A 23,726-nucleotide genomic window follows, 5' to 3' on the forward strand; every position below is an offset into this window, starting at 1 on the left:
GAAGTGATAAGGTTAAAATATGTGAAGTGAAACTCATCTTGACACTAACTTCCATTTGAAGATATCCACCATCATGTCTTCTTTGTGTCTATTTTTGGCAGTGCAACAACTACAACGGAATTGAAGTGCAGACTTTAAGGTTTAACTCGAGGTGTAGAACATAGATATATAATTAAACATATAGGAATTGTAGCTATTTTATACAAACACTGCTTATTTCTGAGGCTCAAAAGTAATTTGACCAATAAATATAACCCTAAGTAAAATGTTACTTATCAATATTTGAAATCTGGTGACTGACTTGGCCATTACAGAATATTCCCCTTCTTTGCTTTAAAAAAACTAAAAAAACTGTAAATTTTCTCCAACTTTACAAGCAGGTTTCCTGAAAGTTTGGGTTGAATTCCAAATTGTTCAATGTCAGATGCACATGAAAGTGACTTCGCTTTCTCATAAACGACAGTGTGTTACACGCACTTGGGCCTGGGTGACCCTTCACCCCTAGAATGAATACTCTCCTCAGTCTGTCGCCTCCAAGTTCCCATCAAATAGCTCTCCCACACTTTACCAGGCTTATATAATATGATGTGACTAAAATGAACCACTATGCCAAAAACCAGTGAGACAAGTAAGCGTGAACTCTTTGCCCTTTAAAGATACACAATATATTCGAATGTATAGATAGGTCGGTCTAATTATTGCAGATTATAAAGCCACATTTCTGAGTATACCAATCCAATGATAAACCACAGAGCCATCGATTACAAAATAGTTAGTAAATGCTGATTTAAGTTCGAATCTGATAGGGATTTGCACACAGACTTGTTGCTGCCTTCAAAGGGAAGAAAACACAAAGGATAGTATCCCACTGACCATTGTAAAATGTTTGTTTCACCCTGGGGTGTTATCAGGTCCAAGAGAGCAAGGTAATTGCATTATGTCTTGACCATTTGGCCTTAAGAGAAACACGGGTGAATAATCGTGCAGACTGGAGAGGGAGAACAATGACTGGAGTGTTTGATGTATATAAATGTGTGAGTGGTGAATTTGAATATTCAGGATGTTCATGATAAGAAGATAGAAACAGAAGATGGGAGGACAAACAGATGTGGGGGACTTCTTTGACATCTGCATATGGACGGAATAAAATCGTTGTCGAACTAAAATGGCTGTCAGAGAAGTTCTTTGCTACCACCATCCAGCCTTGCCTGATGCCCACTTCAGGGGGGCATTGGAATGGATCTGATCCTCAGAAAACTAAACCACCAATAGTTCAAATTATTTTCCTTTTGGTGTGACACCAACCAGGTTTTCCGTGTAGTTGCCCTTCAATAGAACAGAATTGGTAAGAAAATTCAAAATGTACCGTTTTTAACTGTAGATAGTCACCAACATTTAGCCCCTTGACATCACTCATTTGTGTCTAAAGGTTACGTACATTTAGGCGTTAATTTGCGACATCAAATCGTACATTGCAGTGATTTCAATGAGCCAACGAGGATAAAATGAAATAAAATAGAAATAAGTATTTTAATCGATGACAGAAAAAAGGTGAATTCTATTGGTATATACTACTATTATAAAAGTATTTAATATAAGAATTTAGAAGAATTTGAAAAAGTACCTACATTTGGTAGCACATTTGTTGTAATAAACTCATTTACCGTAAGAGTTGTACAGTATATACTATTGTAATTATTCTGTTCTAATTAAAGACCATTTGCAACCATATTCCTTTTATTTAAATGAATTTTAGGCAAAAGGAAAATGTCAACATTTTTATTTACCATTTTTGTATCATATTTAAATATACATTTCTATGACACTTTCTTTTATTTTAAATAATTCATAATGTATCATAAAAGCTTCTTTTAATCATAAAAACTTTTGGTATAACCATTTGTACCACAGTTGTAATAGGTTTTGTACACATTTTAGTATAGTTTAGTATTTTTTGTTTTTTTCCTGTTTTTTTTGTATGAACCTGTTGCTGCAATAAATAATTAAATAGTTTATTTTTACTCAATTTACAGAATAAGAGAAATACATGAAGAAAAGCATTCTCCCTCGTTGTCACAATTTAATCAGTCCCCAACCAACTAAAGACACTTCTTTTTTTTTGCCTGAATTTACAGTTTAGGACAAATACATAAAAAAAAAGGTTATTTATGTAAATCACTCACTCCTTTATTGACGTTGCACAGGTTGCGCGTGCTTGTACGCGTGCGCGTGACGTGCGGGCAGGGCTGGGATTTTCGGGTTAAATATTCAAAATGGCGGACGGAGGAGCAGCAAGTCAAGATGAGAGTTCAGGAGCAGGTAATGATTACCGCATTTTACATATTCATACTCGTATTCAAACGGACGCTGAAATTGATGAGAAACAAATATAGACATGGGGCACGAACGTCGATTTGACAGCACGGAGCGGTAAAAATCCTCCTGATTCATTTGTGGAAATGCTAGCCAGCTGTAATTTGGCATAGCAGGAAACGTCCAACGGCAAATTACACGGGGAAACATGCCTCCCCCTTTGTGTGATTAGACGTCTGTACGGCCGCTACATATTCATACCTCTGTCGACAAACACAACTTAGCATATTTTATTAATAAACACCAAGCCGCGTGCGTGTGTGACACATTTCTGTTCTTTCATCAAGAGCCGCGGTCAGGTTGAAATGGCGAGCGAGCCAAGCTAGCGTTAGCTTCGAATGCTAAGCGCTACGCTTTGTGTTGACGGCAAACGGTGTGCGGTGCTTTTTGAACCAGTTTTGCATATTCATTTTTTTTGTTTGTTTGCAAGGCGAGCCTCGGTCTACGCTGCGTCTTTTGTTACGAGTTGAAGTAAATCAACTATACAATATCTTTGTGTTGTTACGCGTTTAGTACGTGGTCACTTTCGGTGGGTATTTTTTTTTTTTGCCTTTTTCCCCCCATCACCCTTTTGTGGTCGGTGCAGTGTGTGGAGCTACAGTAGCCTGTTGTGTTATTCATGCGGTGCCTGCTCGACTCCGCACTCCGGCTTCATCGAGCGGTCGACCGCGAAATGGGCTCTGCGTGTGTTTAAAACGCCGGTTCTTGTTTAGCGGACAAAGTAAACACCGTTGGTATCCGATAATTGATAGTTCCGTTGTTTGGTTCACTTTTTGATCAGTTGACGCTTCACCTTGCTTCTGGTCCGTTTTCAAAGGGACTACAACAGACTTTTTTTGGTGGCACCTTTTGCTCAGGTACAAAGATACTACCTGTACCCCTCCTCCTCCTTTTACCCCCCTTCTCCTTTTACTCCCCACCCTGGGGCAGTAGTGAGGCCCACTTCCCGGAAAGGCACAATAATAACAGTCAGCCAGGGCATTCTTAACTGTTCACTGGAGCTTTCATGACTGGGCAAGACACAGCTTGATGCCACTGTGTTTTTCTGTTGTTTCTTTAAAGGGGGAATCGTTCTATTTAACACGTTAAGACCTCAAACGCGAGTATCAGGTTTCTCAACACGAGTACAAAAGGTGATGGTTTTGTAATCCAGGGGCCGGGGGCCGCAAAAAGAAACCAACCGCAAGAACATGGTGCCATTGGATACAATGGCCAAATTGATAGAATTCCCCAGATAATGAACAGTTGTTATGCAGTTAATTTTCTTTTAAAAAGTTTGAGATACGAGTGCTGTGGCAGTGAACTCACTTTTCAAGAAACTGGCTTAGAAGAAAAAGGCTGAAAAGAGGCTTCAAACCATTTATTGCCTCATCTTGTGGAAGTTTACGGTCTAACTCAGTGTGTCAAACTCATTTTTTTTGCGGGTCGCCTTGTAGTCATCGCTTCTTTTGGAGGGCCATTATGACTGTCAACCCAAGTAAATGTATGAGCACCTCATATTATATACAGTAAAAGCTTCAAAACAAACTGACAAATGACTCGTTTTCAAATCAGACGAGTAAACACTGGTCAAATATTAAGAAAAAAAAGACAATTTGCAATTCCAGTAATGACACACAAATTTGATGCACAATTTGTCTTTGCAGGCCACATAAAATGATGCGGCGGGCCGTATCTGGCCCCCGGGCCTCGAGTTTGACACCAGTTGTCTAACTGGACATATAACAAAGATTTATAACAACCACTTAACTTTTGGAGAAGTGTTAAAAAGTGATTAGACATGGATTACAGTAGCTGTACATATCTGGCCTGTCGTGGTTTTCTAAAAATATCTATACTTTTTATATCAAAGTCAAAGTACGCTTTATTGTCAATCTCTTCACATGTCCAAGACGCACGAAGAAACCGAAATTACGTTTCCTCTATCCCACGGTGACGACACATAGTACACGATAGACGTACAAGTAAACGACACAAAATAAAAACAAGAAGGCATAAATAATAAGAGTGATGAATAAATAATAAATAAACAAATAACACAATAAATGACACAGGCAAAAGAACAGGACGCTACGCAGAAAGGGGGAGAGAGTTCAAGATCCTAACAGCCTGGAATATGAAGCTGTTGGTGAGTCTGGTGGTGCGGAAGCGCAGGCTCCCGTACCTCTTCCCAGAGGGCAGAAGATCGAACAAAGAGCGAGCGGGGTGACTCGCGTCACATATGGGTGTACCTAAAGTTCGTAAGTCATAACAATTTTGTTACCGTTGAAAAAAAAAGAGGCTGTGCTGAAATAGATGCAATGATGCCTGTATGTACGTACTTTTTTTTGCATGCCTTCCCCACCCCTGGTTATGTGCGTGGGAGCGTTTGTGTGCATGTGTGTGCGCGTGCACACTGCATTCAGGCAGGAAAAATATGCAGTGTGTTTGCAAGTCAAAGCAGGGTATTGAAAGGAGCTTGTGTCTCCTCCTAGCTCACTGTATTTTGCTGTTTGAATTTGGATTGTTCCACTATGATGTTATTCAAATTTACAAAGAGCCAAAGTAGTTGTGGTGGCAGAGCTCAATATTTTGGAGTGCAGATTTACCTATTTTTTTTTTTTAAACCAAAATACATTTTAAGTATCAATACAACAAATGGAAGCTTATGTTCATTCCTTCATTAAATTGAGGCGGCTTTAATTCTCTTGTCGCAGTCTTGGTATGTTGACGGGGTTCTTTATTCAGAAAGAAATATGGCAAAAAGCCAAACGTACAATCATTTGATGGTGGCCTAATCAGGTCTAGTGAGCTGCATTGGCAGCTTACGAGCGATGGTGACATCACGCATATCGCGCCGGTTTCATTAAAGAGGAAGTCGAACTGAATTTATCTGTAATAAGTTCTGTGCAGGGGAGGCACCAACGTGTGAACACGCCCGCCTCTGAGGTCGCGGGTTCGATTCCACCTCCAGCCCTCCCTGTGTGGCGTTTGCATGGCCACCCCGTGCCTGCGTGGGTTTTCTCCGGGTGCTCCAGTTTCCTCCCTCATCCCAAAAACATGCTTCTTAGGCTGATTGAGCATGCCAAATTGCCTGGAGGTGCGAGTGCAAATGGGTCGTTCGTCTCTGTGTGCCCTGCACAATCCACCTTCTGCCCGATGACTGCTGGGATACCACGTGATCTCTGTGGGGACAACCGGTCTGCAGAATGGATGGATGGATGTTCTGTGCAGCCCATCTAGTCGAAACACAGTGTTCTGATGATTGTTTTTTTCTGTGGAATATGAGTTAAACGGGCAAAATCCACCTGTTTTTATCAGCCACGACGCCCCGGTTATCTGACGCTGAGCTGTGATTGGTTGTGGCCTGATGTTATTTTCAATCAACACCAAGTGGCAAAATGGCCGCCCTGTGAGATCGATCAAAACAGGTGGATTGAGCTGCTTAACACCTATTCCACAAATGCATTATTAATCAGAAAGCAAAGTTTAGACGAGTGGGCGCAACACAACTTATTGTAAAGAAATTCTCGGGATCGACCTCCCCTTTAACGGCACATGCATCCTGTAATGCCGAGTGGAACTTTGTGGGCCTGTGAGGTACCCCTGAACTCGATTCTGACTAATTCTATTGTCTCGTGAAATCATATGCACCCTAAAAAAGTACAAGTGACTTATTAAACATCCTGAATATTTACATCAGATAAGAAATCCATTTGCAACCTCCCCCCCCCCCCATTTAATCAGTTCTACAGTTCGCCCTGATTCCAGCCTTGTAGTTGTGTCATGAATATTCATTAATGTAAACAAGAGTGTTATGAATAATGCATCAGCGGCGGTAATAAATTCAGAACATGCCTTCCCGAAGGTACCGAGAAAGCTCCAGTCGCGCAAGCTTCTCCGCCACAGAGGACAAAATTGTAATGAATCACACTTGTGTGCTTGTGCACTGAACAGATAACACCTTGTTATGCTTATCTGAGTCTCGTTTATGTGCCAATAAGACGAGGTAGTGCTTCACACTACCAGTTAAACGCAACCTATTTTGAATTTCAGATCATTGATTTGGAAATTAGGCCATTTCTTGAATCGGCAGTCACCAGAACATATGCACGACTAACTCTGAATTACCTTTTCAATGGTCGTCATCAAATTATTCCTCCTTGCCCATCAGTCGTTCCTTGCTGGTAGTTACTCACTGTTTTTTTTTTTTGCCAGTTTGGAAACTGGAGTACCCAGGGAAAACCCACACAAGAACGATGAGAGCATGCAAACTCCATACTGGAAGCCCCACGGTCCAGATTTGAATGCTCAACTGCTTTAAGCTTAAAAGTTGCCGATTTATATTATTCAGCACGTCCGCTCACTGCTCAGACGCGTTATCTTGACGTGGTCCTCGTGAATGATGGAAATTGTAGGTGCTCGGGGAGAATGTGGATGTGCTAATTAGGTTTGGTCTCCGTTTCCCGCTGAATCTCTCCACTCACATTAACCGCTGACAGCCTTTGTCGTATAACTGTGCTAATGAAAGAGCCATTTTAAAATTCTCTGCGCAAGAGTAATTGTCTCGTGCATTGTCCTGCAGCAGTCTTCTTCTTTCTCACATTGACCAGTCAAATAACCGTGTGCATCGAGCTTTTGTTTTTTTTGTTATCTCATCACTTGTCACATGATGAGAACATCACATGATTCTAAAATTGATCTTAAGTTAATTATATCGTACTCGCGTATTGTTTGACGCCAAAACTAAATTCAAAGCGCCTTTAAAAAGGGAAGACTATCGAAATGTAAAAGCTAATTTAAATATGCTAATCCCCCCCCCTCACAGGCATTTCATAAACACCGACAGCAATCGCAATCTTCCTGCCACCCACTTGCTGTGGAATGCTTGAGCCACAGGGGGTCCTATAAGTAATGACATGCCTGTGTTGTATTAATGTGGAATTATTTCTTTCCAATTGACTGCGTAGCATCACATCCCAGCGGCCATCCTCATAACACCGCCTATCCCGGCCGGGGGTCCGTGAATTCTATGGATTCTCAGTAGCCACCCTTCCATTAATAGTCTGCCAACAGTCCCTTACACTACTGTCTGGGATAGCTCCGGCTTTTACCTGCTAACTTAATTAATTTTTAGCTATACGCTCCCCTTCCCTCCGCAGCTCCTTACTGTCCTTCTTATTCCCTGTCCCCCCCCCCTATCGTCCTCCAGAAGACATCCAATTAATATGCTAATGAAGTGATAAATATTTATAGGGACCTTTAAATTATGCAGAAAGCTTTCATTTCGTCCCGGTGCGAAATGCGTCACTCGCAGGACTTCAAAGTCTTGCATTGCTAACGAGGCGGCGGAAGATTTGCATACGGCTTTAATCAGCTGAATACTGATTATGCATCATTATAAGAGTTGGAAGAAGCGGCTGCAGCGAGGGTGGAGTGTGCCAGCTGCATTTGTCATTTGTTTCATTCCAGCAAGAGAGGAGAAACTTTTTTTCCCCCACAAGTACCCTGGAAATTCCAACGTCGAACATATAGTTGTTTTAAATTAAAAAAAAAAAAAAATCCAAACACGAGCTATTATACATCAAAGCCATAATCACCGCTGTTCTCATCATGACACATTTAATTCCACAGGTAATCCTTAAACTGGCATGTAGTATTTACAAATGAATGTATAGTTGTATGTAGGGAAACTTTACAGATTTTGAATTTGGTCCACACAAAAGGCGCACGTTATTAAAAAGTGCACCTTATTAAAAGGTGCACCTTTTTGTTTTTTTGAGTAAATGAAAGGCTTTTAAGTGCACCTTATAATGCGGAAAATACGGTACTGTACTTGTTCAGTGCTAGTTGACTTAAAAAGCACCAAAGCGATCACCTCTAGTCGTGGGCGTCCGCTGACCGGCTAGCTTGACGTCATGTGTACATGTTCCCGTGTTCTCATCTTCCAAGCTCTTCCACCATCACTGTCCAGTAATCACAGTCATTTTACCGAACTTTAAAGCAAGCCACAACTTGGCTCCGTTTTTAATATTGCTGGATGTTGCTCCAACAGCAACAAATGCATATGTGGTGACCATAGAAGTGCACAAACATTGGTTCCTGGTTTGGCAAGATATACTTTTAAAATGATTATAGTTTTAAGGCCGAATTGTTTGTCGCCAGCCCTAATTCAATGGTTATCATCACTCCCATATTTACTCTTTGCGATCGCATACGGTGGTATAATAAAAAAAAAAAAGCCAGAGATTTTTCGGGTGTGTGACGTAGGAACTATAGCAACTGATCGAGCCAGAGAGAGAGAGAGAGAGGGGAGGCAGAGCCAAGAGAAAAGAAGATCGAGGGAAGGGAGGGAGGACTGTTTGCTTAAACCCTGTTAATGTTGTCCATGCGCGTATCCCAGTGTTACTCAGTGAAGCGCTACTGCTACTATTGACCGCTGCGAGCGGGCCACTGAAGAGCGAGAGGGGAAGGGACAGTGGGAGGGAGGAGCATCGCGCTGGACGCAGTCAGTGGCCAAGGGGTTAACCCAACAGGGGTCCTTTTTTTCCCCCCTCGATAGTCTCTGCAACCATGCTGGAAACCACAGGTGGACCTTACATTGGTGAGTTCTTAAACTGGCACGCTCCTTTATTTTTTTATTCCCAATAGTCCTTTTGCGGTTTTGGGCTGAGACAAAATATTTTCAGGCGACTAGAAGTGGATAAAAAATTAATAGGATAATTGCTGTTCTGTTTGAAGTTGAGCATGGTGTCTCCCGTCTGTTTCTTGCAGATGTTAAAGTGAATAATCAGACGGAAACGACTAAATGTGCAATGGAAAGTGGTGACAGGAACACTGGTAAGTGACGGCTCCATCATTCCTTTCCTCCTTGACTTTCACCAAGTCTGATTGATTAGTTAGACCAAAGCGATGATGACAAGTTACACTAACTTTGCGCGGTGCCAATGAAACGAATTGATGTCGTTCGCACGTGCATATTCATTGCGTGCCGTTACTTAAGTCTGACAACGGATGTCCGCAGCGACTCATCCTCATTGTGGATTTCCATTCTCATGTTTGTGCTTTTGTCGTTAAAGCCAATGCATACGTGAACTCGCCAGATGGGCGATTGACTGCGTTTGCATTTGCAGGGATCCCGATCAACGGGTTGGATTTTCAGAGGCCGACCGTGCCAACCACAAGTGCAATCACCAATGCGCACGCACAAGCCCTCCTCCAACAGGTAATGGTCACACGGGCGTCATTCTGAAAATTTGAGTCAAAGTGGAATTTTTAGTTCAATTAATCTTGCGGCGTCATGTTTCGGTTCAGAATTATGGCGAGAGCTTGTTCCTGAAAGCTTCCCTGAAGGTGTGACTATAACGTCTGTAGAGAACGGGGAATTTTTTGACTGACAAGAACGATAAAAAAAAAAAAAGAACAGAAGTGATCTGTAAGCATGACAATAACTCATCTTACGGCAAAAGAAATTTCTCTGCAACATGGATTACTTTGGTCATAAAATGAGAGAGATGTGTGTGGCCCTCAGCTTCCCCTGTCAATCAACGCACTTGGGAACCTTTGAAGCATCCTTAAGCAAAGTTCCACGAGGCTAGTGGGCAGTACGGCGAAAGAAAGATCTATTAGGTTCTAAGGCAGTTCACATCCAAACAGCAGTCCTGGGAGGCTAATCTGGAAAAAAAGGAATTCAAGCGCCGAATCTGCAAAAGTTCCATGGATGCAAGTCTTGCAAAGCTGCGATCAAATAAGAGGTTCTATGGTGAAATGTTGAAGATGGTTTTCATTGAAATGGCTTTTGACTTCCGCAAAACAACCTCCTCAATACTCCCAAACTCAACAAATGACCATTTCAGTTCTTTACAACCTCTAAAATATTTTGAAACACGACTCTGCATAATCATTTGGAACGATGCATTTCAGCTCAAAGTTGTTCATTTGAATTTTCTTTTACTATTAGGAGGTTTGTTTAAAAACATTCAAATAGTTGGTGACTTGGAAATTATGATGTCGTTTGCATAGAGTAAAAAAAAAAATCTGAAAACATCATTATCCTAATAATTTGCAGTGTAGAAATGAAGACTATTGATTGTTTGAAATCCCCCGATGTCACGGAAGGGGCTGGGCTCCACTCGAGCATTTTCACCGTCATGGAAGAAGGAATTGAAGTTAAGTTTGAAGAGGTTTGCTCCTTGGCGCTCATGTACACACACACACGGGGAGAAGGAGCTCATTTAAATGAGCTCCTTTGGTGTCGCCAAGCAACAAGGCAGATTAATCAAGCCTGTATGCTAATTAGCTGCTCCTACCGTTGCCCGGAAACAGATGGCAGGGAATATGCAAATCTGTGCAGGATTTACATGCGCCGCATAACAGCTATTTTAATTAGCAATTGCGCCGCCTCCCCCTCCCTCGCCCTTCCCTTGTCTCAAAAAGGCTGCGGCACATATTTAAGTGCTGGCTCTTGCACTTTTCTTTCGACTTGAAATCCTCACCCTCGGCACAGAGACTTCAGTCACTCACCAAAGGTGATGAGTTGTTAAACGGGTTAAAGTTTGTGAACTCAATGCGACGTGATCGCAAACGTGGCTAACAGTGGCTGTGTTCACATGGACACATTTGTTTGGATTAAAAACCCGATGGGAATAAAAATGCGTCACGTACACACCTCATTTGGGATATTCCGATCGGATCAAGCCCATTCCAATCAAGATTTTGTTCCGAATTAGAGGGGTGGTTTATCGATAATCCGATCTGCGTGGATGAAAAAGGCTTATTCTGACATTTCGGAACAAACCAAAGTTGATGCCTGCGACGTCCGCATATGCGTTGACGTCAGGGGATGGATCAAAATCACAGAGGGATGGGTTAATAAATGCAGAAGCCAAATTTCACCACACCCAGATGTGTGTGTGACGACGATCATTGGGACTTTGTCAAGTGAATTTTGCACCTTTTAGTCGAGTTGTTTCTTTTATATGTTGTTCTCTCCCACTCCCCCAGCTAACTCTGAGCCCGGCCCAGCAGCAGCTGTTGCTCCACCAGGCCCAGGCTCAACTCCTGGCTGCAGCTGTGCAGCATTCAGCCAACCAGCAGAACGGCACCACTGGGGCCAGTATCTCGGCTTCTGCAGCCACGCCCATCACCCAGCTACCCTTGTCGCAGCCCATACAGATCTCTCCTGTAAGAGCTTTTTTTTTTTTTTTTAATGTCTTCGTTGTGATATGTTTGCAAATCCCAAACAGTGTTCCTGATTGCTGACTTGTAAGCACTGTCATGATTATTTGTGTATGGTATTTTCTAAAATAGTGGCTGGAGGCATTCATTTAAGCCAAAATTCAAGTTTGGCTATTTATTTAGGGAAGGCCTTACAGAGGAATTAAACGCAAATGAATGTTTTGATATGAATGCATTCGATGAGCCAGCACTAGACAAAACACGGTACTATTGTAAAAATGAGAATTAAATGGACCAACTGCGGGCAACGCCATATTGAGTGAAAAAACTATCAGTTGCAGACCTGTAGTGACGGTAAAGTGCCTGCAGAGGGTTCCCCTCTGCCACAACGCTCAAATGCACTGTCAGTAGTATCTGACAATTCAAAAAGTCTCAATTTTTAAGCCTGGTTTGTTAAAAAATGAATCCGAAGGAAGTGCAGCTCCATCAGACTGTCAGCATCAAATGGAAGTGGGCAGTCGTGTTATTATGAAAGTGCCTTTCTGTCAGCTACGTTTTGTGCTTTATTTGCAAAAATAAAAAGTCACTCATAAGTGGGTGCACAACATTTCTGAACTTAGCAACATTTATTGAACACACAAATCAATAAATTGAGTATGAAGTATGAAATATATCCAACATATTTTTTTCAAGTTTGTTGGAGCACAAGAGTAAACTATACATGTAAATAAAAGAAATATGTTATGGATAAATATTGATTAAACAATAAAAATAAATAAAAAAACTACAATATATACATATTAAATAACAATAGTGCTGCAAAGTTTGGCTGTAGAGGCAGCTGCTTCCTTTTTTCCTTTCACAGTAGAAATCTACAAAGCATGATCATGAAAGCACATTGGCTTTCATAAAGGATTTCAGAAATCAGAGAATATGTACTGTTGAGAGGCTCAAACTAGGATTTGGACAAATTTAACTTGAACTATGATTCCAAACATTTATCATCGAAAAAGCTGTCGTAGAATATTTGCTGTAGTATTAGTATATGCACTCATACGTCTTAAGGATGGATCTCCTTTGCGTTCTTCATTATTATTTTTCCAGATACTACTCAGTTGTTTGTCGCGCATTAAATAATCCTTTTTTAACTATTTAAACATTGACTTGACAGATGCCCGACACGCATATTGCAATAAGGACATGTACTACAAGACATCCAGTAGTATCAGTCATATTAAAGGCCTGCTTTTCTCGAGGGGATGTTAACTGGGGCACAGCTTCTATTATTAGAGTGGCATCCAATTTGGAGGAAATACTGTTTATTTGCAATGTTAGCCCTTTTACAATGTGTATTCCTGACGGATTACGTCAATTCAAATGGCACCGTCATCATATTGTTATCTTCCGAAATATTATTGTGTTGTTGTTTTTTTTCCCCCCCCCTCGGCAGCTGCAACAGCAGAATTTAAGTCTGCCCCAGTTTGTGTTGGTGCAGCCTGGCCACTCGATCGCCACTCAGATGCAGCCCACTCAGTTCTTCATCGCACAGACACCGCAGGCCCAGCAGAGTAAGTCAACGACAGGCTGGGCAGGGATGCGGCTAGAAGTTACCGAAGCTGATTTTTATTATCTTCCGTCCCCTGGCTGTTGTTCATCTTGTAGGCATATTGCAAGCGCAGAGTCTTCTCACTCAACTACCTCAAAGCCAAGCTAACCCCCTGCCGACTCAACCGAGCATCACCCTTGCAACACAGGTCGGTCCTTTAGTTCGTTCACTCGCAGACAAACGTGTTTGATGATAACCCCATTTGGTACGCCCGCTCAAATCGAATTACCGTTGTTGTTTTTTTCCCCCCCTAACATACAGCCTGCGACTCCTACACGTACCACGGCAGCCACGCCCATGTCGCTGCCCCACAGTCGTACGCCGCCTAAACAGCTGGACACGCCCACTCTGGAGGAGCCAAGTGATCTTGAGGAGCTGGAGCAGTTTGCCAAAACATTCAAGCAGAGGCGGATCAAACTGGGTTTTACACAGGTAAATGGAATAGATTGGGATGGCTCTTGTAAAACTGAGTTGCTGTGGGGGTTTTTTTTTTTTTTTTTTTTTTGCATTACTCACTTGTGTGTGTGTGTGCCCCATTGAAAAAATATTTTTTTGTTACACACTTGTGTCCCCTCCCTGATACCAGGGGGATGTTGGCCTGGCCATGGGTAAGCTGTACGGAAACGACTTCAGCCAAACGACCATCTCTCGCTTCGAGGCCTTGAATCTGAGCTTTAAGAACATGTGCAAGCTCAAGCCACTCCTGGAGAAGTGGCTTAACGATGCAGGTTTGTCCCTGAACCTCCTCGTACGATTTGTACATGCACCGCCATCGGTGCGGTCCTTTCGACAGTTCTTCGCCTTTACCTTCCTCTCCTTCCGTTGCGTCGGTGCTGTTTGTGCAGAGAATCTGACATCTGACCAGGGGCTGTCCACCCCCAGTGCCCTCGGCTCCCCTGGCATGGGCATTGAGGGGATCAACCGCAGACGGAAGAAGAGGACGAGTATTGAAACCAACATCCGAGTGGCCTTAGAAAAGAGCTTTCTGGAGGTTAGGAACCAGTTATTTCTAGCAATGAGACCGGCCGGGATAATGGATTTTAGATGCGGCGGTCACAAGCGAGCTGTACTGACGAGGTCCGTCCGGCGCCTTTGCCCTCTTCAAGCAGAACCAAAAACCTACCTCCGAAGAGATCACCATGATAGCCGATCAGCTCAACATGGAAAAAGAGGTGATCCGGGTCTGGTTCTGCAATCGCCGTCAAAAAGAGAAAAGGATCAATCCCCCGAGCACAGGCGGCGTTGGTAGCACCCCCATCAAAACCATCTACACACCCAGTAGCCCTATGGTGAGGAAGCGCGTGCACAAGAAATCCAGGCTCAGTCGCCTGGTCGGCATTTAGAATAGCATTTTCTCTCTGATAACGCTTGGCACGACAAGTTATAGTAACCCTTTTGTATTTTTCCAGGTGGCCAGCACAGCAAACTTGGTGAACAGTCCGACTATAAACACACCCACCACACTGACTGTAAATCCAGTGATGCCTCTCACCAGCAGCACCAGTGTCTCCAATTTATCCTTCACAGGTACGTGTGGTACCTCAAAGGTCGAGCGCGATCGAGCGACTTTGGTTGCAATCTTATCCTTTGAGATCAATTACATTTAGAATGTGTCCAAATGATAGCCAGGGAAAAGCAATTCAACCGTTTTGCATCTAATTTTCCAATATTTGAATACTCACGCCATCACACATTTGTACACATTCTAAAAATGGTGAACCTTTAAGGCTTTTGACTACTATCCTAATATAAATCTATAGAAATAAATGTCAATCTTATTCTCCACTCTCAATAATCCCTAATGAGCTGCCTTCCTTCCTTCTTTCCAAGGCACAACAGTTGGAGCCACAAATACTGCATCGGTCATCACCACCCCTGTGATTACCACAGTCACCAGCTCCCCGTCTCTAAGCCCGTCCCCGACGTCTGCTCAGTCCAGCACCACAGAGCATAAAGTCAGTACTCAGGCCCAGGCCATCTTCACCCAAGCCCCAACGTCCATAGCCACCACCCTCGGGACGGGCCAGGTGATGGTGGCCGCTCCGGGCCTGTCTACAGCGTTTCACGGTGCTGCCCAATTGCCCACCAGTGCAAGCTTTGCAGCCATGGCTGCTGCAGCGGGGCTGAATCCGGGATTAATAGGCTCCTCCTCATTTGCTTCAGGGTCAGTATCTCCAGACGATGAATGAACTCCTGTTGATCATCTTGTTTGTGCTTTTCTTCACAGTTTACAACAATTTATATTCTGTGTTTGCAGTGGGGCTGTGCTCAGTCTGACTCCCGGTGGCCTTGGCAGTGCCCTGAGTCCTGCTGTCATGAACAACAGCATGCTGGCAACCATTCAAGGTGCGTGTCTATCATCTGTCTTTTTTAAAATTTTTATTTCTTCATATATTATAAACATCATGGTTGTTCCTACAGCCCTGGCGTCAAGCGGCACAATCCCAATAACGACATTAGACGGCAGCAACTTGTTGTTTGCCAACACATCGGGCGGCAACGGGCACAACCTGGTCACCACGCCGCTCTTCCTCAACCCCCAGAACCTATCGCTGCTCACCAGCAACCCTGTCAGCTTGGTATCCACTGGGGCGGGCGGGCTGCAGGTTACCGCCGACGCCCATCACCAGGTCTCCACGGCCGCCGTGCCTGTGCAAGCCACGACCATTACCACTGCCTCCAAAGCGCAGTGAGTCTGGCTGCGCTCCGGGAATGAACGCCCTGTTTCCTGAGCCCTCGCTGCTCACCTCACGCACGGACGGGGCAGGAAATAGGCAAGGTCCTTTTGATTTATGGCTCTGCGTTTCGAATACATCCACTCCATTCTTTTATCGAATCGTTTTGCTTTTAACAACCAAAGCAACCGCACAGAGTTGTGCTTGACCTTTATTTTTCTCCTCCCGTGTTCTCCTCTTAATCTTTTTATGATCTTTGGACCCAGTAGCCGAGTGGAGAATGGCTTCTCGAACCGGGAAGATCCTTTCCCTACGATACGATAAAACTCCTCCCATTTTGTACATACGTCCTTCTATTTCAAGCAAACTCACTTAACATCTTTTCTGAACGACTTTTAAAGAAAAAAAAAAAATTAGGATTTGACTCTAAACCTAATACTGACCTCATATACTTTATCACTAACGGGGTATCAACTTTTAAGTTTTCCGGGAACAGGCCTTGACACGAGTCATATCAGTTTTGTTTTCATCGTTTTTCTTAATGTATTTAATTGAAATTGCTTTTCTACGTTTTCCCAACTTTGCAAGTGTAATAAGTTAAGATTTAAGTATCGCTTTTTTTTCCTTCTTCTTTTTTCTAAAGAGGTTGTAAGGCTTTAAAAACAAGTAATAAGTGGCCGATATAAAGGTTATCATTGCTTTAAGCAGCGCAGGGACCTGTCAAGTCTCTCCGAGTTTCTCTTTCTGGAAACACTGACTTTGAAGAGCCTCCGAGCTTGTTAAAGAAGTTGTCGATTGTAGACACTGATGGAAAATGACTGAAATCTTTCCACAGCTTTAAAAACACACGGAGGGAAGCAGTGGTTAAAGACGGCAGGCAGACGTCTACGTGTGTTGTGTAAAGCTCAGCGTGACACTGAGACTTGAGTAACCAAATGATCCACAAGGCTCAGCGGTTTGAGCTAAGATCACCTGTCAGGGGGTGTGGTCATCACACTTAAATGTATGGTGATGTTGACTAAAAAAAAAAAAAGTTTTTTTTTTTTTACCTTTCTTTGTAATGGTAGTACCGTCGTATCTACTTGTGCACAGTATCTGTACCAAAAAAACTGGATTGATGAGCTGTTGTGAGAGAAATGATCTTTTCTGTTCCCTTTCGTCCGCGGTTTATCGAGTGGCTGCGTCTTTTAAGATATACCAAAAATATTTGTTTAAATAATTGTAGTCGATGTCGTCTAGTCCATATATTTATGAACAGAATCTCTTTTCATTTTGTCAGCGGAATATAAAAATGCAATATTTTGATCATTTTCCAAAGATTATCTTTTTTTTTTTTTTTTTTAATCTAAAAAGTCTTTCATAGATTATAATTGGCAGCACAATTGACCAAAAAAACAAAGGAAGGGCTGGGTTGGAGCATGACAAGCTCGTTTCCTATTTTTATTTCTTTGAGCCTCACCCTGACATTTGGTCCCAGGGCCATTTGATGGCTCTCTTGTAAAACTTTTAGTAGCAGCTTTTGGGTGTCTGTGAAGCAGGAAAAACTCCTTTTGAGGGGGTCGTACTAATATTTCAGCCATATAACAACAGCTTCAACCAAAGTGGTTTTCCTTAATGGCAGCCGTGCCTGTCTGAGCACTGTGGTTGCTGTTCACAAATGTCACCACCCGCTTTTCTTCATCTAGTGCAGTTGGAGAAGGATGCATGAAATGCCAGCTTTAACAGCCCGCTCCACAATGTTTTCTTGTTAGCTTTACTCGGACATTATGTGAATAGCAGGCTTTGGGATCTGGGAGGTTATACTAGGGACGAGCATTTGAATTGATTGTGAATTTGGTGATTGGAAGCAATTGACATTGAATGTCCTGCTGGGGGATTCATTCTCAAGTAGTTTGCTGTCGAAAAACACATACATCCAGGCTATGGGGGGGAAAAAAAAGATTTCATAACATACCGAATTTTTTTGTTGCATGCCTGGTCTGATTTAAGTGCTCGCTGAGCCTGCAGATGTGATTGTATGTATCTTAAAATGTTGGGCATTATTCAAAGCTGCAGATGAGAGAAAGTTTTCGAAAAGACACAGAGAACTGTGAGACCTCCGCCACATGCAATGGCGCCAAGAAGAAAGAGGCTACCTGATACACTGAGTTCCTGGAGATTTGAATAATGCCCAATATTTTAAGATACAGTCATATCTGCACTTATATCAGACAGGAAGGATTTAATGATCACAGCATAAGTGACTAATAAGACAATTTGGTTTGTTTGGAATCGGTGTTGATTTAATAGTGCCCTGAAACAATTGGGGCAAATTGGCATAGGTGCCATTGATTCAATCTCGTTCGCTCCTCTAAACAAGAGTTCAAAACATTTACAAATAATTTCCCATTCCGAAAAAAAAAAAGCGATTGTAGTTTCTTCATACCTGATCAGGTACATACAGTACATTTTGTAAAATGCTTATCCGTAGATTTAACAATGGGTGAGCCAACAGGCTCCACTCGTGAAGTCATTCAGAAAAAAAATCATTCCGAGCTAATTTCGTCAAACGTCCAGCCGTAGTCAACACGTACTGTTGATTCGATCATCACTACCAATCGAACCAGCATTGCCGTACCCCCAAAGCTTTCTCAAAGAAGTGTGCTTGGCTACTCTGCAGCTTTTTGGCTGAGTACTGTTACGTGCCACATCTTCAACTAAACCCCATCCAATGGTGTCACTGTTCCGCTGCACGTGACTCACAAAATAGCGAGTGATTAGAAAATCACTTAAGGCAGCGAGATATCCTCTTTTCCCTCAACCAATTTTGACTGAATATACCTCAGCAGCACTTAAACGAAAGCTTCACCTTTTTCGACATTTCTGACGTGTAGAACAGTGTGGAATGTATAAGTAACGTTAGGCTCGCCATTCTCACGTTATACCGCTACATAGGGAACCGTACACGATAGGACAACTACTGCTTTTTCTAGTACTACTATTTAATTTTTTCTCTTCGCTGGTTTCATGGTGATTGACGAAGAGATCCTTCTTGCCAAAGTAAATAGCCTTTCTCTTTGCAGCTTAGTCGGCGGCATATGGCTGCTCGCGTCTTTGAGGCCGCCACGCCACGCACCGATGGAGGTTAGTTCGATTCCGCTGCCGTGTGTAGTCACGTGACATCCAAACGCATTTGCGGGACAAAGCGGATGCCATCGGTGCCGTAGGATCTTACTGCTATATTTATGAGGAAAGACCTAAGAATCAGAGAAATCCTTTTTTCCTAATTCTATACATATAAATATATATAAACACGTGTAAGATATTCATATTTTATATTTGAACCAGTTACTCAGACTGAATGTAGTGTTTATGACCCCTCAAATATTGCCCCCCCCCCCCCAATCTTTTTTTTTTTTTTTTTTTTAAACTGTCGAGACCAAAAAATAAATAAAAATACACTGCAGTGGGTGCACCAGTCAATGACGTGACAATGTCTGTCCGCTGAGAGGAGGTGCTTTGACGCACAGGTTATCTGGCTGGTAGAGCAGAGACTCTGAAGTTTATTTAAAAAAAAAAAAGATATATTCATGTTTTTAGTTGGGTCATTTTGGACTTGCTGTGCTGTTTTGAACAATCATTTGTTTCATTTGTGTTACTTCATGCCTTTAACTGATTTGTATAGTTTGAGAGGGCACCATCACTGGCTTTCTTAGTTTGACGAAGACGATAAATGTTATCATTTATGCCTTACTGTTACATAGATGACATGATTGCATTGTAGCACGTGTGTGTGTGTGTGTGTCGGTCTGAGCTTAGTGTCGCCCGGGCATTTGGAGTGCGAGATGCTTACATTTCATCCTATGTATTTTAGGTGTGACTCAGACAATGCCTGTAAGAAAAGCTTTACTAATAATTCCAACAGGCAGGCGTGCGGTATGAACGAATGAATATTGCAGAGTGTAAAAATGCAGTCTGCAAACAATTGTGCTTTTTTTTTTTTTTTTTCTCACCATTGATTTGCATATGGAGTAGGGATGGGCATAACAATATTCTGGATTGGGCAACTGGATTGTGTTGAGTTTGTCTGGGAATTTGTGCCACCTTGTGGTTACTTGTTATATGTTACAAACGATTAAAAAACAGAGTTCGTGGAGATTTGAATAATGCCTAACATTTCAAGATACAATATCGGCAGGCTCAGTGAACACTTAAATTTAAAAAAATTAAAAAAAGAATAGGGGGTTAAACGCTTATCCCTAGATGTAACAATTTCTTTCAGTCTAAATAATGTTGGGAAAACATTCAATGAAGCGTTTGTCATTTTTGATATATTTGATCAAGGAAAAGTCAAATGCCCATCCCTAGGTTCACTTGTTGGTGATGAACGCTGTTTGTGGTTTAACACTTGCACTAGTTTGTCGACCTGGCTTTGCTTAACGCTTCATTTGACTACATTTTGCTGTTTTTTTGTTTTTTTTTTGTAAACGCTGACAGATGAAGCGTGGGTGCACCAGTATACCTCATTTCTAACTCAAAACTGAGTGAAACCTGTTTGAACCTACTTAATAAGAAAATGTTTGAAAACAAATGAACGTGTCGTCGTAGAAACCCGCGCGTATTCTTGATGTGAAGCGTCCGCCGCCACCAGGGGTCCACACGATGAATGTTTTGCTTTCTTTAACAATGTCTATTGCATACTTTTCCTTTTTTTGAACGACTCGCCCCTTTTAAGTTTGACAATCCTTTTGTTCTAGCTCTAACCCGGTGTGTAGACTGTATCACCCCCCTCTCTGGCGCCATCTCGTGGTAACAACATTAACCAAAGACTAAAAAGTGATTGTGCATGAATGCGCCCCAACCTTCTGCCTCGCTGCTCCTCATCGAGCACTCACCCACTCGTGTTCGGGTTGCGTTAGCTTTGACTGCGCGCGAATGTCTTCGCCACGGTCGGTGCTGCTGTTTTCAGTGCCTGTGGGTGGGCAAGGGGTACCCAGAGAGGGGCAGGAGGGGGCGGGGGTCTTTGATGGACACTTGTTTGTGGAAGCTGGGTGATGTTTGTTAATACACGCTGAGGGTTAATCCTGCGCACACTGCACATGCTCAGAACTCTCCGTCTGTCGCTAGAATTCACCTGTCTTTCTCTCAAGGACTTGGGTTAAAAGAAAAAAGACTTTGGTTTAAAAAAAAAAAAAAAATAAATAAAAAAATAAAATTGGGGTCCTCCCCAGGGCATACAGTTTTGGAGTCACATATCCCAAAGCCACTAGAGTTCACTGCTGTAAAGACACATCTCACCTTCCTTCCTTCCTCCCTCCTTCACTTACTCACTACAGACTGATCAACTGTGACACTATGCATCCCCTGGTGGGGCATTCGGTGACACTCTGCTCAATGCTTTACTCCCGAGTGAGGCGTCGGGAATCCTCACAAGCGCTATCTATTCCAAAGCAAAATTCCAAATGTTTTAAACGTGTGTGTGTGTGTGTGTGTGTGTGGGCGCGCGTGTGTGCATGTGTGTGTATACAAAACTCAAATACCAAAGATATCTCTGTCAACTGTCTCTCTCTTCCTAACCGCCCTGCAGCATGTGTATTAAGCGACAAACCCAGCACTGGCTTTTGAGTCCAAGCCTCAGTAATTCCAAAGCTTAGATGTATATTTTGATATATTTCTGTCAAGAGGAAAAAAAAAAAAAAAAAGTTTGTGGAATAATAGTGTGTATCTTGTTTGTTGTCATTTTTATTTCTCTCTGTCGCAGCATGGAACTAATTGCAGAACCGTCTTACTAGGTTGAAGACATTGTATTTTTGTATGTTTTTGAGCGTGTTGTGTGATATCAACCCAAGTGACCATGGCTTTTATCGAGATAGATAAAATACAGTACAATTGACAAATGATGAGAAAAAAAAAATGTACATGTTCTGTCTATCTTCAGAAAGGCATTTTGTAAAACTACTCAAAGTGGACTCTTGGATTCCCCCCCTTCCCCTGTTTTTTTTTTTCTTTCCTTATTCTGCAGTCTAATCTTTCTAACAGAACTCTTGATGTAAAGAGTTACCATCTTGGACTAAAAACACTGAGGGACACTGTTCCCAAAAATGAAAATGCAACAAAAAAAATTAAATAAAACACAGCGAAAAGAAAAAAAAAAAACCCACCTCCAGTCATGGTGGCGTGGAACTGAAAGACTGTAGGAGTTTGAAGTATGTGAATCAGGATGCATAGTAGATTTTGATGCGTTTGTCTGCTGTATTTTTCTTTTTTTTTTTTTTTTACACATATACGTACAATAATCTTTTACTGTAAGTGTACAGTTCTCTTTTGTTGTAAACATCATTAAACCATTTTCAAGTGTTTGACACGCTTGCGTTTTGATTTCATCCTTCGGAATGCTGTGATAACATTCACTCATGACTAGAACACAAACATCGCAGTCTGATGCACACATACAAACTAAAATGAGCTTGGCGATCAGTTTTCAAAACACATTTGAGATCATCTTTGCCTACTAAAATGAATGGAAAGACCACAACCTACCACCCTAAAATTGTAATGTCCTTATAATAAGAAAACCAGTCCTCGACATTGCACTTAGTAAAAACAATGATGCATTTTCATAGAATGTAAAAAAAAAAAAGCAAATTTTGCTTCATTTCGATGGACAATGAATTGCTCCTTGGTCTGTGCTCCTTGTCCACCTGTTGACAGTTTAATACAGACATGGTCGCTGATGTCGGGCCGAAAACTCTCATGTCACAATCTGGTTAATTCCACATTTTTCCCACAACTCTATTTTATTTGTTAGTCCCCGTTGTTATTTTCACAAATTACTGACCAATGTAAAATGTTGAAAATGGCTTGCTCTTTTCGACAATAATTCATGGACAATTCAACTTGGGGGTCGACTGAAAATGTATTTTTGAAGTCCAGACTTTCCTCTCCCCAGCCACTTCCTCCAGCTCATCCCGGAGAAGCCAAAGGTGTTCCCAGGCCGGCCGAGAGACAGAGTCTCTCCAGCGTGTCCTGGACCTCCTTCTGGTGGGACATAAGCCTTACAGCCTGCGGAGGAAAGTCATTTCAGCTGCTTGTATCTTGTTCTTTCGGTCATGAGCAAAAACTCGTGACCGTAGGTGAGAGTAGGAACGTGGATCGACCGGTAAATCGAGAACTTCACCTTTCCGCTCAACCCTTTCTTCACTGCGACAGACGGGGACAGAGCAAAGGGACACAAAGCCATCTCTGATTAAATTCTTCTGTTGACCAATGTTATCAAAGTAATATTGTGTTTAGACAGTGTCAATCATCAAACTAGATGATTGAATGTTTATGTTCCAAAGGTCACAGGTCGGTGTCATGCTACTAGAGCGATTGTTCATGTTGTAGACACGAGAGCACAGAGTTCAGGCAATAGAGTGAAATGATCAAGAACCTTAGTTTGGCTCGAGAGACTTTGAACTAAAAGCAAGCATGTTCTATTTAGTGCTAGTTACTGTAGTTAGGTCGTGCTACCAAATCAAGCAATTGGTTCTGCATCCACTCAGTCTTCTGGTTCTGGGGCAAATTTTATTTTTCTGAAAAGAATGATTTATTGATTGCACATATCTGTGCCAATGACGTATGGTTTTGATGTGGCTCAACATTTAAATAACCTTTATCTAATTTGATAACACTTTCGTAAATCATAAATTTAAGAATGAAATTGTGTTGAAATGCAGTGGAATTGATCACGATTGTTAACCTCTGATTCTAGAATTATCCTTGCTGCCATAGCGCAAACATATTTTGGGAAACACTGAATTATAATGTAGTCATTTATTGAATCTACCTAAATTGTTTAAATTGGTTACTGGAGTAAAAAGTGTTTTGGGGGCGGGGCGTTCTACTGATTGACATGTCTGTAATCGAATAGGAAACCGGCACTCTGCATCACGTGA

At 42.1% G+C, this 23,726-nt stretch overlaps 1 protein-coding gene across 7 annotated transcripts; it reads left to right on the forward strand.

The window, feature by feature from the left end:
* Positions 1 to 2,229: 2,229 nt before the first annotated feature.
* On the forward strand, positions 2,230 to 22,151 carry pou2f1b (POU class 2 homeobox 1b). Of its 7 annotated transcripts, none has more exons than XM_061286689.1 (14): positions 2,230 to 2,319; positions 9,127 to 9,192; positions 9,432 to 9,577; positions 11,356 to 11,535; positions 12,980 to 13,097; positions 13,192 to 13,283; positions 13,397 to 13,567; positions 13,722 to 13,863; positions 13,981 to 14,126; positions 14,242 to 14,424; positions 14,545 to 14,662; positions 14,966 to 15,299; positions 15,393 to 15,481; positions 15,557 to 22,151. In XM_061286689.1, exons 1-14 carry the CDS (start codon positions 2,274 to 2,276, stop codon positions 15,826 to 15,828), a joined length of 2,103 nt encoding a protein of 700 aa, XP_061142673.1. In that variant the 5' UTR covers positions 2,230 to 2,273; the 3' UTR covers positions 15,829 to 22,151. The 7 variants fall into 7 exon arrangements, with proteins under 7 accessions (XP_061142673.1, XP_061142674.1, XP_061142671.1 ...); XM_061286690.1 differs by having other exon boundaries at positions 14,245 to 14,424; XM_061286687.1 differs by having other exon boundaries at positions 13,722 to 13,862; positions 13,971 to 14,126.
* The last annotated feature ends 1,575 nt before the right edge of the window (positions 22,152 to 23,726 follow it).

Source organism: Syngnathus typhle, linkage group LG9, assembly GCF_033458585.1.
Source record: "Syngnathus typhle isolate RoL2023-S1 ecotype Sweden linkage group LG9, RoL_Styp_1.0, whole genome shotgun sequence".
In the NCBI taxonomy this organism is placed as follows: domain Eukaryota; kingdom Metazoa; phylum Chordata; class Actinopteri; order Syngnathiformes; family Syngnathidae; genus Syngnathus; species Syngnathus typhle.